This window comes from Perna viridis, chromosome 9, assembly GCF_037379345.1.
Source record: "Perna viridis isolate PV_CMFRI_1.1 ecotype Kerala chromosome 9, ASM3737934v1, whole genome shotgun sequence".
NCBI classification, from domain to species: domain Eukaryota; kingdom Metazoa; phylum Mollusca; class Bivalvia; order Mytilida; family Mytilidae; genus Perna; species Perna viridis.
The window spans coordinates 10,312,437-10,330,867 of record NC_142453.1 but is presented as its reverse complement, the minus strand read 5'-3'; the positions used below and the strand labels follow the sequence as shown (position 1 = coordinate 10,330,867).

At 31.5% G+C, this 18,431-nt stretch overlaps 1 protein-coding gene across 1 annotated transcript in view; it reads left to right on the top strand.

The window, feature by feature from the left end:
* LOC148606639 (atrial natriuretic peptide receptor 1-like) overlaps window positions 1–18,431 on the top strand; it is a 51,128-nt gene that overhangs the window by 15,634 nt on the left and 17,063 nt on the right. Inside the window, exons 3-10 of the mRNA XM_088546139.1 lie at window positions 6,350–6,513; window positions 8,037–8,289; window positions 10,612–10,757; window positions 11,309–11,464; window positions 11,930–12,065; window positions 14,200–14,294; window positions 14,929–15,058; window positions 17,976–18,078. Coding sequence (XP_088402265.1) covers window positions 6,350–6,513; window positions 8,037–8,289; window positions 10,612–10,757; window positions 11,309–11,464; window positions 11,930–12,065; window positions 14,200–14,294; window positions 14,929–15,058; window positions 17,976–18,078 — 1,183 coding nt within the window. The remainder of the gene's footprint in view (window positions 1–6,349; window positions 6,514–8,036; window positions 8,290–10,611; window positions 10,758–11,308; window positions 11,465–11,929; window positions 12,066–14,199; window positions 14,295–14,928; window positions 15,059–17,975; window positions 18,079–18,431) is intronic.

The window sequence follows — 18,431 nt, the reverse complement described above, 5'->3', positions numbered from 1 at the left end:
CAAATTTCGGTATGCTGTACACATTTTAAGGAGTTCCCTCATTAGCAGAATCAGAACCAATTACATAGGAATGTCTAAATCCCCTCTCCCAAAACAAATCTCCTTAAATGGGAAACTAAAGTCAGCAACTAGTGCAAGGAATAATGCATCAGTGCTTTAGGTTTTTTTTTAAATTTCGTAATAAAGTTCGGTAAATAATAATCTGTGATTAAATTTGTTTCGACAAGTCTTACTGCTTTGCTGGTGATTTCCCTCGCGGACTTTTTTCCCAACAGTATTAGCAAGAGAGATAAAAAATAAAAGCTGATATGTAATAATTTCCTTTCTGAGAAAAAGATAAATGAAAAAGTGAAATTTATTGCATTGTAACCTATATGTACATGTTTTTTTCTCAATGTAACCACTTTTACCTTTATATATGTAATATAACTTTAGAAAGTTGACCTAGGGTTAGGGTATAGCATTTAAAAATGCTTCAGGTTTTGGTCAATTAATTACAATGCAAACATATCACTGATTTCAAGGGTTATTTCCCTTACCCAAGAGCTACCTCCTTAAAGATACCCATTAACCATTTGATCGCAATGTACCTAGCCTGGAAATATTTTTTTTACCTTTTAAACCATTGATTATTGACAGCCTGACGTCTAGCATAAGTCAAAACATCTTCATAACCCTTGTTGTTTTGCTCTATATTTGTTTTTAGAAACAAAGGAAAAAAAACATCGAAGACAATAATATCTTCATTTCTCATTCGGTTTAGTTCTACTTGTCTTTGATTCTTTCGTCTCTAATAACATATCAATTATCTTCCAAAAATATGTAATAGAAATAATTCCATATTATCAAATAACTGCATTAGTGAGGCCATTCTTTGATCTTCTAAGTATATTGTAATGCTTTTGTTTCCAATATAATGGAACAAGTACTATGATGATATTGGAATATTTTTTTAAATGATCTTACGCAGTCTAATTACAATTAGGATATAAATAAAGTCCCTGTATAGTAGTTAAAAGAGGTTTTTGAAAATAAACGAAATATTTCTATTTTTTATCATGGAACTACTTTACATTAATAAATAACGACGTCAGTTTTAAAATTTCAAACTTTTAGTCTAAATGAAAATCTAGTGAAAACTGACAATCAATCAATCTTGGAATATCATCTTCATTTTGTAAACTGTTGAGGTATTTCATCGAGATAATTTGGTGTAAATTTGCAATAATTCAATGACATGTTTGTTTCATTTTATGTCATTTCTTTTTTAACATTACCTTAAAGTGAAATGGTTAAGGCTTTAAAAACTAGTTTAACAGCACCGAAGATTTCATGCGCCTATCCACAGTCAGGACATATAGGTCATGAATGTGTATTTGTGTCGATATATCACTTTTTAATTTGATTTTGAAGAATCGATCTGTAACCCAGGATTTTATTACTTTTGTTGTCGAGACTTTTCAGAGCTTACTAAGTGGTGTATTTACACTTGCTGACACCTTTTTGTTTTGATGATCTTTTAAAATGTTTATTTTTTTGGATTTAGGTTATAAGCCGATGCATTTCTTTTTCTTTAACTAAATGCGTCCTTTTTTCTCTTGCTCCAATTACTTTTGTTCTTGAATTTATCTGTATGTTTTGATGTAGAATTTAAAAAAAAATGTCTATTAAAAAGAAAGAGTTTATATCAAAATAGCCAAGAGTGAATCTTGTATGTTTATAACTGATCAGTTGTATTAAAAATAGAGATACCACACCAAATAACTCATGTTTAAAATCAGAACCACAAAAACAATGAGTGGGTTATGCATATCAAGAAAATACATTTTCTGTTTAATAACCTATAAGAAAATCGAAGTATTTGTTAAGGAGGTAGACCTAGGGTAAGGAACATAACTATTGAAATAAGTGATTTGTATCACATTCAATTTCACCAAAGTCTATCAAACTTTCATTTGAAACAGATTGAAATCAGTAAAAGTTACTTTGATGCTTACATGAGATTTATGTAGAATGCTGAATACAAACGTTCAAATGTTGATAATGTTCTTTTAAGACTGGTTATTGCTGAATACAGGTGGTCGCTACAGGTTTCAATTGTATCATCATATAGGAACATTAGTTATCGGAATTATTCTAAGCGCGTCCACTTGAAAGAATATTTTCAAAACAATTATTTGAGTATGTGAGCATACAAACATATATTAATTACCAGTTAATAAGATTATGTGAACCTCACGTATAATATATTAGTCCTTACTATGCTACATATCGACTTTCTGTACTATTTTTCAACAATAATGGAATTGACGTCACAAGAGTGTACGTGAAGATGACTGTGGCGCTTCAGAGGGTTCATATAACACAAGGAAAAAAAACCTTTTTTGTTCTTTTTCAAACACGTCGTTTCCTTTTATTAGATATTTTCATTTTCCTTTCATTTCTTGCTTTTTCCTTTGGAGCCTTTTTGATAAAATATTCTCAAGAGTTCACACAAAGTTTAAATCTATCGCACGGAACATTTTCTCATCTAAAAAAATATGATATTGAAAAATAATTTAGTCACACTATACTCGCGCCAAGTATTCACTAATTAGGAAAAAAAGACTGTCATACATGAAGATTATTTACTATTATAAGTCCTAAAAATTGGAGTGGATTCTTTCTTATGTCATAACCAATAAGTTTAATTCACAAAGTTAAAGATCAAAGTAAAGAAAAGTGTACAATATAAGATATCTTCCCCACCACCAATAAAAAAGAAATAAAAAGACCAAGAATTTAACACAATGTGATCAAGCAAACTTGAAATCTGCTAACATAAACAAATATCTAAACCCAACAAGATGTACTGCAAGGAAAACAGATTACTATGCGGTTTTGCAACCTTTGAAAAAAACGTGTCATTTCCTGCTTAGTCCCAAGCTGTTTATAAGATGCATGAAATGAATGAGTACTGAAAAGCTTTCATACAGTTGTACGGACAAATACATGTAGGTCAATGTGAACATTTGTTTTAATATAAGTATAATAAGGTGGTACAGACGTTTTATTTTCTGTTTGCTTTCATTGTTATTAAAATCGGTCTACCAGTTCTTGAATGTTTTGAAGCTTAAATTGGTAAATATAATTTATCTAGAAAAAAAAACGAAGAAAAAAAAAGTGTCTACTTCACACGTTTTGTAAATAATCTTATATTATAAGTTTAAGTTTTTGTGAACGTATGTAAATGTATTCTATTGTACTAAGTAATTATGTCCAGAAGAGTTGACAATCAAGAGACTACGTGCTACTTACAATGGTTTAACGCCAGACTGTTTTTGTAAAAAAAAAGTAAAGAAAAATCATATTATTTCTTAATGATATTTTTTTTTGTGTTTGGAACGAACGACAACTAAAGGGTCACAGTTTGGATCTAATATGTTTTATATAATCTATTAACAAATTGAACGAGTTCGTAACCTTGCGGCTATTCAATCTTTAAAAAGCTAAAAAATCTATATTAACTTTATATATTTCCTTGAAATGTGATTTTTCCGATTATATTTGTACTTATTGTTGCAGGAAATAGGTAAGCCAGTCATTAGTGATTGTATTAGAGAGTTTAATGGAGAAAAAATACGTTTGTTCATGGCATCATTAATTAGTAAAAGTCTAATGACTTATTTGAAATAAGTGGAATTTTAACACGGTTTTAAAGATATTTTTATTCGATTGACGGGTAGTTTCGAACTTTTAAAAATACGTAAAGTTTACTAATTATACATGTTCACTCATTATTTGATAAAGCCTGTATTACAAGTAATTCAATTGACAACTTTATGTAGTATCGTTTTCACAATTTTAGTATCTGATATTTTTATCTCGGATTTCTGTCATCATGTTAACAATACTGTGGAATACTAAGAAAATTGTTGCGCCTTATTGACTGTGAAATCACCGTTGCACAGATAAAATGTAAACTATCGGTGCATCTAGTCCATGCTCCCAGTTTTTTGTTGAGCTCGAGTTGCTCATTTACTTTGGTACTTTATTTGTATTATTTTAACAACTTTATGTTCTTTGTCGTGTTTGTCTGTTTTCCTTGTCTGGTCTTTGTCCCTGGATTACATACTTTTGATTTCTGCTAGAATCTTCGTTCCCTTGATTTTAGTACAGCAGACGATTTAGGATTTAGGTACTTTAATGGGCCTAGATGGTGTATGGCTATATAATATGTCAATGGAAGGAATATGTATTATTATTCAGACAAAATATTACTCATATTTAGTATGAATGTACAGTTGACTCTCGTTATATCGAAATTGGAGGGACCAGGAGAAAAGTTCGACTCAACCGAAGTTCGACTTAACGAGATCAATGAAGTTCGAGCAGCAGAAAGGGGAGATAACCATGGACGAGAATGACAAAATAAGTACAACTGGATCCGGTTACATATTCTGTGTATACTGGGTTGTCGTAAATTATTTTTGTTATTGTTTGTACTTTGATGAATTCTTGTTTTTCTATGTTTCTATGTTGTTTGAATAATGTTGAATAAAATAGTTTTTTTATTGTCATAGTTATTTTTTTCTAATGACGACTGAAAATTACGCTTTTTAAGTTCAAATTCAAAGCGTAATTTTAAGTTGTCAGAAGAATATAAACTTGTTTCAAATGTGTTAAAGACTAAGATACTGCATAAAATAAAGATAATAAACGATTACAAAATTTATTACAATTTTAAATGATCAAGCACTATATGAACAATAACAATAACATTTGTGGGTGAGAAAACAATTTCACAATTTAAAGTCACTACATAAAAGCACTATTCTGCAGACGTACTGGGTGTCATAAACTCTGAAATGTCACTTTGTTTTACACATAAACTTAGTAAATGTTCTTTCATTATGAAATTTGACACATCATTAAATTTCTTTGTTGCAACACTGGAGTTATTCAGAAATTCTAGTTGTGCGGTGATAATGTCTAATGCGGACATAACAGCGGCAACTGGTGGTCGTTTTGGTGCTGGTTCATCTTCTTCGTCGCTAGTGACTGATTCTGCGGCATTTCTAGATGAAATAATGTCTTCGATAATATCGTTGTCGGTCATCTGAGTTGATGTTGACACGTTGTCATCTACTGTTGCATAGGCGTCAAAGTTCACATCGGAGGAAAGGCCAATCCTGCGTAGTTGTCATAAATGCGTCATACTTGGTTTCATAAGACTTAGCATCTAACTTTCTTTTTATACCTTTACCTGCTACTGCCGAACCAGCTATCCCCCCCGGGTTTTACCCCGGGTCCTTCACTGGTTTGATCAGCATTTGTAATATTGGCTATCCCCCCGAGACTAGGCCCGGGTCCTTCACCAAGATCACGTGTAACAGTATCATCAGAAGACATTCTGAAAGGCATACCAAAAGCCACATTGATACCATTTTTATATGAAATCTCATTAATTTTCTCAAATCAAGTAAAAACATTAAATCCTTTGCTTTCACAGAAACGCCGAAAATGTTCAAGATCCGCTTGGCCAATTGCTATTCATCCATAAGCGTATATGTTTGTTTAAAATTGTAATTAATAAAACATCAAGATTTTAATAACAACAATCTTATTTTAACGACCCATTGAGTTCGGATAACGGTAATTATTTTATACACACCCAAGCGTAGACATCTTGTCAAAAACACAAATGCCGACAATGGTCTTTGATCATTAAATAAAAGAAATCTAATTGCATTAATAAAATATTTCATAGTTTTATTAATTATAGAAATACAGGTAACAAGTCATCAAATCAAAATCATCATCGAAAGGTGTAATAAACTAATTAATGGTGACACAGGGCCTCGACAGGTAAAATGATTTGACACTTTGACATGTAATTTACCCTAATTAGTTCGAGATAACCATTGACTTTTACAAGGAAATTCATTGAAGGGACTTAATTTTTACTTCGAGAAAACCGAAATTTCGACTCATCCAGTTTCGACTAAAAAGAAGTAGAATAACATAGACAAATAGGCATTTTTTTCCGGACTTCGACAAAATTTCGACTTAACCGAAATTTCGAGTCATCCGAGTTCGAGACAACGAGAGTCGACTGTAATGTAAACAAATGATCATCTCCATGATGATAAAATGGTTTCTCTGTGATTTGCTAGTTTTATCTCTACTTGGACTGTTAGAGAATACGATTTCGTGATATGAATAATTCGCAGTTTTGATTTCTATAAAACCTGATTGGTCGAAAGCGACGTTGTAACGTATCTGATTTATATTATTTTATTTTCATTAAAAGTAAAATGAGGAGGTGTTTGCATACTATACTTTATGTATCTCTTTTTTAAATTTGTAGGTCAGGTTAGTGACCTCCTCGTGTCTTCCAAGTACAACGTGATTATTGGACCACAATGTTCTGGAGTTTGCCGCCATGTATGTCGACTCGCAGCATATCACAATATCCCTTGCTTCTCTGGAGTTTGTCAGGATACTGAAATGTTGAACAAGAATATATTCAAAGTGAGAATAATAAACTGAAGTTTTAGTTTGATTTGAACTTAAAAATGTGTGTTCCTGTCTCATATATATATTTCAAATTTCCAAACTGTAAAGGAGAAAACTTCCACAAAATTTGTGGTATTCCTGTCCTTGTTACCTAGGTTAATGATCAAAAGGTTGAGTAGTGCAAGACGAGTTGCGCTAACAAACAGCTTTTAAAAGTGGTATATTTTGGGAGAGTTCTAAGTTAAAAGAGTATTTAATCTGCGCAATAGTTATTTCTAAAGAAATATGCACACTTGACATTTTATAATCAATTCGTCGAATGTTTGAAAAGTTCAGCGGACTCTTATCCTACCGGTGCACCTGGTTCATGCTGCTAGTGTTTAGTGGAGTCCGAGTTACTAATCTGCTTTTGTTTCTTCGTACATGTTATACTGGTTATTTCATGACCTTTGTTGTGAGTGTCTGTTTTCCTGTCTGGTCTGGATTATTTTCTTTTGGTTTCTGCTCGAATGCACTCTAATAGAGGACTAGCGATGACAAACTTTGTGACGGGAATATATGCGTGCGGGTGGACGAACGGTCAGAAAAAAAAACAATATGTCCCCCAATCATAATATAACCTTCATGCATTTACTATCGTTATTAAATTTATCTATAAATAGCAGCTTGCAACTACCTAGTGTTTTGTCTATAAATAATCGAAATGACCAGTTTCTTTATCATTTCACATTATTTTTTTTGGCTTGGTCGGCTGGAACTGTGTAATCGTAAACTTTTAGCATGTACAACCACATTTTGTTGTGCTAAAAAGCATAGTTGATACGACATTAATATCTGGTGTCAAAGAATGAAACGTATAATTAACTCTTTATTTGATCTGTCAAATTATCTTTCGTTTGTCCACTCATAAACTTACAGAGCGTCTAATAATCTTTGTTTATAATTAAAATTGCTTTCCGCTTTACTCATCATAGTTTATATTTATCAGAAAAATTTAGTATAGTTTTAACATATAATGACTTCCTTATTAAAGACATAAAATCGCTAATTTGCACATTAACTTACTTAATATAGTGCTATAATGATACATGTAACAGTATGAAATAGTAAAAAAATAGTTTATGTATTACATCCTAGTTTAAACAACCCCTGTTTTTTCTAATTACATGGAATACCTCGTATTCTTATGGTAGCAAACTCGCCTACTGCGAGTGAGGATGGTCATTTGTTAGAATCATACATCCTGATTTCGTTTTAATCATTTCTGGCCTGTGGTATATTCATTACAGTAATGTTGTAAAGTAAGGTTTGTTGTTTATATTCTTTAGAATCTACTCCATCCTGTCACGTACTCGTACATCTTACTCGTAACGCTTCTAATACTTTTTGCCATTTTAATAGAAGCAGATAATTTACAGGGTATGACCAATTTCAAAAGCTGTCTTTGCGCTTTCTGTCAATAAATAAAGTAGTCGTCCAGATCCATCACCTTTAATATTGTTCTAAACTTAATAAAAACAATTCTTCCAATATTTCAGACTCTTACCCGATTTCTAGGCACTTTTGATAAAGTCGGTTTAGCTGTCAGTGTGTTGATGGAGACCCACGATTGGAAACGATTCAGCATTTTATCACAATATCACGTTGATGGAATATGGATGTTGACTTCCGGAGCTTTGGATTTTATTGGAAAGAAGAAAAATATGACAGTTGCCTCTGTACAGACATATATAAATGAAAGCGATACCCCGCTATCAGACGTATTGAAAAAAGTCGCCGATGTGTCCAGAAGTAAGTATTGTCAACTAAGGTTTATAACAAATTGCCGAACTGATAGGCAAAAAAACTCGGAACAAAAGTCAAAAGAAAGGACACTCAATGTAACAATTGGCAATATCAACTCAAAGACAAAGAAGTTGGAACCATCTGGAAAGATCCTGACTAGGTACAGGCATATCAGATGGTAATGTTGGGTTAAGGAGGTAGACCTAAGGTAAAATACACAACTATTACAAATCATTGGAATGTTTGTATTCAACATTTTACATCAGCATCAAAGTAATTGGACTGATTTTATTCTGTATCAAAGGAAAGCTTGAAAGACTCTGGTGAAATGGAATATGATACAATCATATCACTGTTTTCAAGAGTTATGTCCCTTACCCTAGGTTTGTCTCCTTAAATCTACTTCTTGCTTCAAAGGTTAACTGTTTCTGGTATATTGCAATACAACTAGAAAGCACAGAATAACCACGGGCCAAAGTTAGTAAAATTAGAATGATACCTTTCTTATAAAAGGTTTATTTTACAAGTATATAGTTTAAATACATGACAGAACATTTTTGTCCGAGTTCTGGCCCTTGAACTTTGAAAAATTTACCGCAATTTCAGTTTTCCGCATTATTTTTCTAAACGTTTACAGATATTGTGATATGTGAGTCTACCTACATGAGTTGCAGTTCAAGTTTACATTTCTTAAAAAAAATAGATGGTCGGTGAACAGAAAAAAAACAATCATCAATAGTACAAATATTAACTCTTCATTGACACTTAAAATTTGATATCCCTCTCTGAACTTACCGGTGCTTGTTATGGCTTCCCATTTTGTATAAAGATACAGGCCCCGCGCCACAATTGTTAAATCATATAATAGGAATCACTAGTGTCCTTGTTGTAATTCGTAGTGGCAGTAAATAATTAAACAAGAATACTATAGAAGCTTTTCAGTTAATTCATATTTAATACTTGACCTTTCTAATGGCAGGTATTTAAAAATTATTCTTAAACATGTACATTGCATGAATATTGGGTCAGTGGTCTCCAATGATCAGCTGTCCTGCCAAATTTATTTAGAATATAATGTTTGTTATCATCAATAGATTGTATGTGCATCAAGTACAGTATATACATGTGATTCCTATGCTATCTGCTTATAGAAGCCAAAGTATATTTTTATTGTATAAAAATATAGTATATGAAATTTATTATTATTTGTTTCAAGATTATTAAAATCTATATTGGAATGTTAATGCTGTTTATAGAAAGCAGCAGAACCTTCATGATTCAACTATTACAATAATATGAGATAGGTTTAACAATTAATGGGGTAACGATATTCGATATGCTTCTACCGTGTCTAAAGGCCATGATGGGTGGTCTTGTTAGTAATTGATTGGCGTCTGGGTCATTCATTATGGCTGACCAGTGTTTCTTCAGTACAAAGGATAATTCTTTAACAGATGATCTTAATGATGTAACTATGGTTAAAGAATTTCAGTTCCTTTGGATCTTTTGTGTCATTTTTTTGATCGGTTCTTTTCTAGACGTTTTGTTGAATCATTAATCGATTTTTGTATTTCCTTAGTGGAATACCCTCTGTCAATCAGTATTGTCTCAAATAGCTTAAGCATGGATTCAAGAATAAAGTGATCACTGTTAACTGTGAAGTGACTCAAACTTTCCCCTTTTATAAACCCTTTAAAAACGCTAGTGGGATGGTTACTGGATCTATGCAAATATTGATATGCTTCAGTTCTTTTTATTAATGATTTGGTATCCATATACTAGAGAAGTAAAATGTGTTCCCATCAAAGATAGTGATGTCAAGGAAATCAATAGATTTGTCAGAGACAGAAAACTTTTATAGTTCATGTGCATTGTTTGCAATTTGAAACAATTCAGATATATCTTAAGGATTAGGGTTGTATAGAATTATACCATCCTCTCTGAATATCTTAATAACGTTATTCTGTTTCGTGAATATATCAAGAATTCCATTAATGAATTCATATAACCGAAAACTTGGTTCTCATTTTATCTTTTAAGCTTAGTTACCTTTTACAAATGCGTTTATATTATGTCTTATTCAACTATTTATGTTGTATAGTCTTTCATAATTCTTTATAGAACGGCACATGTACTTTTAATATATGATAATCTTTAATTATTGGATATACTATGATTTGTTATAGTATTGATATGTCTTATGTTGTACACGTGGTGAGACTTTAATAAAATATTGAATATGAATATGTTGCTGATGAAAAGTTACTCCTTGAAAAAATTGTACCTCGTACTAAAATTTGCAATGTCTATCCAATTGATATTTTTCAGTTATAGTGCTGGCCGTGAGGGGTGAAGTACTTCGTTCAATCATGCTGTTGGCGCATCAAATGGGAATAACATCAGGAAGCTATCAGTTTATTTGTATATACTATTATTCACAACCTAATATATTTGGAGATATATCTTGGAAGCAGGTGTGATATATACTTAAACTGAATAGATGAAGAAAATGGGAAAGCGCTTGGTATTTGAATGAACAATATTTAATCATATACAGCAAACAGCAGGCAAAATACCAAATTTAAACTTCTAGTCCCACTTATTGTTCTCTTTTAGATTGATTTTTATTAAGTGGAAAAATTAATCTATTCACATTGTGCCTATTGTCCAGTTGTAAATACATTTTTTTCCAAATTGATTTTGTAAATTGATTTTGTATAAGCGATTGCATATCTTTTTAAGATGTAATACTATTATAAAAAAAATTAAAAGAAATTTAAAGCATATAAATAAAACACACGAAAATATAGAGGACGCCTCGACCGTGCTCCTTGGTTTTAGTAGAACCCGGGCATCTACTGGTGTTTCTTTGTGCATGCTATTTTGTTTATTTCATGTTCTTTGTTACATGCGTTGATTTTACCTGTCTAGTCTTTATCCTTGGAATATATTATTTTGACTTCCTTGCTCGAACTCTGGTTCCTTGATTATTCTTGAAACTGTTGTCAAGACACTTTAATTACAGAATGATGAATATGATGATATAGCAAAAGAAGCATACAGAAGTGTTATTTTTGTATCATACTTTACACCAAGGACCATTGAGTACCAACACTTTATTGACAAAGTAAAAGAACGATCCCTTCAACTATTTGGATACAAATATGCTGTCGATGAAGAGGTGTGTCTACAATTTTGGAAACAGATCAATATACATTTGTTATGAATCACATCAACGAATCATTGTTTGTACATTACATATGCATATTCAATGTTTGTGTAAATCCTTCAAACTGAACAGAAAACAAAACAATGAACAAGAAGAAACGAAAGAAAACGAAAAGATAGGAAACAAAAAAGGGGGACGAAACACCATTTATAAAAATTGAAACGGGTGAATGAAAATCACTTTCACATTTTTCATTTTTTTTATTTCAGTGTTACTGTAAATCTATTACAGGATATTTCAAGTTCTTACTATTTAGCATATTGTGTGCTACTCCTTGATGGATAATTTACTGTTCTTTTTTTTCATTTTTACTCCGCATTACATGATATTCAGTTAGTTTCATCTTAATCATAAAATTCGTAAATCAAACGGCAATTGCAACAAATGTATATTATAATCTGAGAAAATATATCTAAGGTACCATATCCCGCAGCGAACCTCTATGAAGCAATGTACGGATATGCTTTGTCAATAAACCTGACGCTTGCTAATGGCAGTGACACCAATGATGGGGAAGCGGTAGCAAAACGGCTGTGGAATAACAAGTATACAGGTAAGGAATCATTAAATAAAAAATTAACACTCAGCAAGTGTTTTAGAAAAAAGAAAAAAAAAAAAAAAAAAAAAAACAGAGGATGCTCATCCAGTGAACCTGGTCCATGTCCTAGTTTTGGGTAGAGTCTATGTAGCGCGTTTGCTTTTGTTTTTTTGTACGTTTATATGGTTATTTTATCTTTTTAGTGTGTATTATGCGCACATTTTTTACATAGAAATCATTTTCTGATCATACGTATTATGCATCAATTTATAAGAACTGGCCACGAAATGAAAGATTTTGGTAAGAGAAAATACATTGTGATGTAAACAAACAGAACTGAAGAAAATGTTACTGAAAGAATGTTTATCCTATCATCAAATACATCTATAAGTATTGAATTGTCAATGATATTTTCTTCAAATCATGTACAAATGTCTTAATAACATGTTACAGACAAAGATTATTCAATATCTCTTTGTTATAAAACATGATTAGAGAATAAAATGAAACAACTAAAAAAAAGTAACAAAGTCCTTTTCTGCTTTTTGCATTTGAAAATGATTATTTTGAAACTTATGTTGATTGTTTCTCGAAAAGTTCTTCCTTGAAAGTATGCTTTAAAATGAAAAATTGCGGAATTTGAGTTGAAACCAAAACCCAAAATATCCAATTTGCCCGACTTTTGGTGTTGTTTTATAAGCCATTTCATACAAACCACGTGTCTATTTTATAAGGCTTTGAAATTAAATTTTTCAAATTTATGTAGCTACTGATATGTACATGGTGTTTTAATCTGAATAAAAGTTTGTTTCCTTCACATTTCTGTAGGAAATACCGCAACAAGGTAAATAATTTGACAGATCAAGTCCAAAATATAGATATTTTGTCTTACAAATTTTTTTCTGGAATCCAAGTCTAAGACAATTGTCTCACGTTTTGACCTTCAAAATTGAACTGCGTGCAATACATAAATGCGTATTACAAACCAAAATATGGTATGTCAGTTTGGTCTTTATCCTAGTTTACTCTTAACAATATAGTAAAAGTTACTTGTATTACACTTGTATAAAATATCCCAATTATCAACATATTTGTATACAATTTGAAAACAATTCTGATGCAGAGCATTTTCTTTTTGCCAAAAGAAGGAAATCAATTTCCGATTTGTACTAGGTATGGCCCACCTCTTCTGAAGTTGCTTTTAACAACATTCATCGTCAATAAGGTCATTATATTAACGGCATTATATTGTCTGTTGATTAGTATGTTAATATGCGTACACCTGTATCTGAAGAAGCTCCGAAAGCTTATTCTGTCTTTTTACCAAGCCAAGTTCATATGTAATAATTAACTTTAACATGGGAATGATTAATAATGTGTACTTAAATATTCATTTTTTTTAAATAATGGTTCCTTAAAGTTAAAATATGTACTTTTTAAAATTTAAATGACGAAAATACATTTGTAGTATCACTTATACTAAGTATATTCGGAGAAATTTACGATTCGTTCAAGTTCTTTGCTGAATTATTTTTAACATTGTTTTCAATCGTTAATGTTCTACATACAATTAGAATTCAGCCATATGAACCTCGCGGAGGCAGGCGAGTCTAAAAAGTCCTGACAACTCTGCAAGGTTACTGTAGTCATGATGAATATAGATTTAGTGAAAATCGTTCATACGTCCATACTTAATTAAACCAAGTCAAGATCGATAACTTGTTAACTGCCAATTTAATATAAATTATTTATAATTTGATCTCAAAGTGCAACAAGCGAATGATAACTAAAGCTGGTTGTGGGGTATTTAAGGAGGTAGACCTAGGGTACGGGACACAACACTTAAAAATATTGGAACGTTTGTATTCAGCATTTTACCTCAATCTTATTTAAGCATCTCATTAACTTGGATTCATTTTATTCTGCTTCAAACGAAAGCTTGAGAGGCTTTGGTGAAATTGAATATGATACAAACATTTCACTGATTTCATGAATTATGTCCTTTACCCTAGGTCTACCTCATTAACTGTTCCTGAATAAGAAATAAAAGATAATTCGGTGGGTTTTTGACATGCATGTATCACCTTCTTCCTGTTATCTATGAAAATGCTTCTAAAAATTTTGTCTAATTAGGTATATTTGTTTTCAGTTGTTACGGGTAATGTTACTCTAAACAGCAACGGCGACAGACAGCAAGGGTATAAATTTGAACAAATAACGGAAAGCGATTCTTTTGAATTTAAGGTGAATTTAACATCATCTACATTTCATCTCTTGAGAGTTATAATAATTAGGTTGGTTGATGATTGCAGTTTTAGCTTTTTTACATTACATTCAAGCAAGCCATTTAACCACACTTATTTTTTTTATATTTACATTAACCGTGCAGAAACTTGAATATGCTTATCACATTGGATAATTAGCCTCATTCCTAGCTATTTATATAGGCCAAAGCCACAATCACCATAACAATGTTTATTATTCACTCTGAGTTGTTCTTAAACGTACGTTATAAACCATCACGAACTCTTTGATACAGATTGAATAACTAGGAAACAAATACAGTGAATCTTTAGTTCCTGGTGTTTTATTGGTGTACAAAAGAGCTGACCGGTCGCACAGTATGGATATACCACGCTAGCATGTTTTATTGATAAAATGGTACGACCAACGCTTTCATACTCCGAGTAATGATCAAAAACGGAAAAATCAATTCTTATACCAAGTTTTACTCGTAAGATTAGAAGAAATTATAAAGGAAAAAGACATTTGTCCATGTTAGATATAATATCAAAGAAAACTTAGCATCATTCCTCTAAGGCTTTCATGTTAATACTAAATAGCTGTTATCGTAAATATTTAAATTTGTCTTTTGTAGGTTGTAGGTTACTATTTCAGTGAGGTCGGAGTCTATGAAATGAGTCCAACAGATATGATATCATGGGTTGGAAATGGTCCACCAGTTGATTATCCTAAGTGTGGATTTTACGGGGAACATTGTGGAGGAGGCATGTAATTAAGAAGAAGATCGGTTAACTATCTATAACGCTGCATGTACAGAATAAAAAAAAACAAACAAACGAATACAAAAAAAAAAAAAAAAAAAAACATAACGTTGAAGGCTCCATACTGACATCGATTTTATAAGCTCACCTTTTAACCAGTACTCAAGCTTAAAATCATGCAAATGTGATGTATTGTTGGAAAGACTTAATATCTTTTTTACTGATATTTTATTTAAAATGTTATAATAAACAGAAATTAACATGTTGCTTTTCATATAATCCCTGTACATAGGAGATTTAAGTTACAAGGAATGTACTTTAGAATTGAACAGTAAGGGAGACAACTCTGTAAATGGCAATAAAACACAATAAAACTAATGAATTTCCAGTATGAATTATCTCCTGAAAACAGATTAGAATGGACAGTTATATATTTCATCATATAGTCCCACAAACCAACCTAATTCCAAAAAAATAAAAATGTAAAGCCTTCTTTGGGGTGTATCACATATTACAGAATTTGCATGATTCATACAAAGACTGCTATTTAATGAATATTTACATGTATGTATTACCATACTATACTGTTACCCTACTACCCGTCTGTCCTAATGACCATACTTCCTACGAATGCAACTTTTTTTGCGTTGCAAGGTTTGATTAAATTATTTGTAATTTGTTACATTACACATCTTTTAGAAATTAATTAACTTTTGACGTTTTTGCACTAATATACAAGAGTTTTATGAAGATAAATTGCAATAAACGAAGAAATTATAGATATTTAATGAGAAAAAATAAATGAACAAGTTAACCGGCCTGATGATTATTACTCAGTTTTATGATGAAAAACAAAGTTACACAGACTATATTTCCAATACATTTGCTTTATTTCTAATATAGATCCCACGTATTTAATTTATTTACAAAACAAAAATAGAAGACAAAAATATGTATTAGGATATAACAATAATATTTACAAAACAAACAAAAACAAAAACAAAAACAAAAAAACAACAATGCAAAAAAGCACAAAAAGATCTAGGAAATGGTATATATATTAAGAACTAGTTTACTGTACTATTCTGAGTCATTAAATTTATGCATTTGAATAGGTTGTCGTACAAAAGAAGTTTCGGTGATCACAAACACCAATTAAAAACAAACACACAAAAAACACAAAAACAAACACAAACAAAAACAAAAAACAAAAACAAAAAGAATATAAAAATAAGCCATTAACAAAAAATATAACCAATCGATTTCATCGATCAGTTAGAGGATCAATGTACAGACTCTAACGTCATGACATAGTATACCGTTATCAATCATGTAAGAAGAGTCATTTATGCATGCGTTTTAGGCAGCTTATCATTTCGAAGAATTACTACTAATTGTCTTGCATTGAATGAATATACTGGTATTTATGTACATATGTATTTTCCTTTATATGGTCGAGACATATGATGTTGGTTATTAATTTCATTAATAATAGGTCAGAATTATCAGTGAACTTGCATATATATATATATATATATATATATATATATACCCTACCGGTGCACCTGGACCATGCTTCAAGTTTTTAGTGGAGTCCGAGTTTCTCATTTACCTTTTTTGCTATTTTGCATGTATTATTTTTGGTTGGTTTATGTTTTTTGTTGTGTTTGTCTGTTTTCCATGCCTAGCCTTTGTGCCTGGATTACATCCTTTTGAGTTCCGCTAGAATCTTAGGTCCATTGATCACACTTTCAAAACTTTAACTTTATATATATATTTCAATGTTATTATTTTTTTTTGCAAGAACAGGCAGTGGGTGAGTCTGGGTGAAAAAAAACACACACAAGTCTATCCATGAATTATTTTTCAAAATATTACCTGAAATGCAGGAAAGATGTCAGTAATTCAAGGTTTAAATTAAATGGAAGACATTGCAATTTCATGATTTATAGAAGATACTTTAATTTCCCTTTCATTCTGTTGTAAATTAAAACTCGCTTTTCCGCATTTTTGACACTTTTAAGACGAATAAAGTGTCCGTTCGTCCTTTCAATACTTCTCCATCTAAGAATCAGGCAAAATGTGTATAAGGTGTGGCACATGAGTGAAAAAAAAACATAGAAACGTTACTGCATTATCCAAGTATTAATACTCAATAACCTCCAGAAATAGCCATCAAAGTTTTTGTAAAGTTTGTCTTTTTAAAATATTGATAGGTCAAATTTGGTTGAAATGCACCATGGAAAAATGGCGGGAAAATTATCCCGCACATTTTTGTTACATAAGCTATCAAAACATATCTACGTCGTCAAATGTGTTTCACGATGAATTTAGATAGCTTTTCAGAGGACGCTTACCCTACCGGTGCACCTGGTCCATGCTCCTAGTTTTTAGTGGAGTCCGAATTGCTCATTTACTTTTGTTATTTTGTATGAATGATTTTAGTTACTTTATGTTCTTTGTTGTGTATGTCTGTTTTCCATGTCTGGTCTTTGTCCCTGGAATACATTCTTTTGATTGCCGCTATAACCTTGGTTCCCTTGATTACTCTTTCAGTTGTTTTCTAGATATATTGAAAATATCTGAGGCAATACCAAATTGAGAATTATGATGTGCCACCGATTGCCTTATTCCTGGTAGAATGGTACTTAATAGATATATATATATGCCGAATATTTTTTAGTTCGTGTATTTCTTCTGAGCATGATTAATTATTTTTCTTACAATCCAGATTCCCACAGATTACAGTACTTATTTAATGAGATACAATCGCATTGTTATCCATGTGCATGTAAGCCAATGCAGTTTATTTACGGTCACGGTACACGTGTTAATCTGTCTAGTTTGTACGTAATATTGTAAGTCGTTTTATAATTATTTCATAGTGTTCTTCTAATGACATTTGGTCCAAATATTTCAGGCCTATCTCAAGAGGCTATAATACAGATAATTACTGGTTGTTTTATCACTGCGATCTTGCTAGTTATATGTATAAGTGTAATCATACAGAGATTTGTCGCAAGGTAGGTCTTTACGTGATTAGCATAACAGGTTACTGTCAAGTGTGCACCAGGGACGTTGTTTTTTTTTCAAATAGACCGAAAAATATAACAATCATTGCTTAGACTTTAATTTAAGTATCAATGTTCAACGAGTAACGTATTAAAAAAGTTTCATGGCGTCACATTCATTCCAAAATTGGTCTTTGAGATGGTGGGCGAAATAATGTATCCAATCAGAAACCATGTTACTTCTAAAATAAAATTATTGTAAAATATCCACTACAGATCCAGTCAAGAACCAATCAGTTGGTGATACAACTAATGCTCGCTACATCGGGCAATCCCGGCAATGCCTGGAATCAACGAGCCCGGGA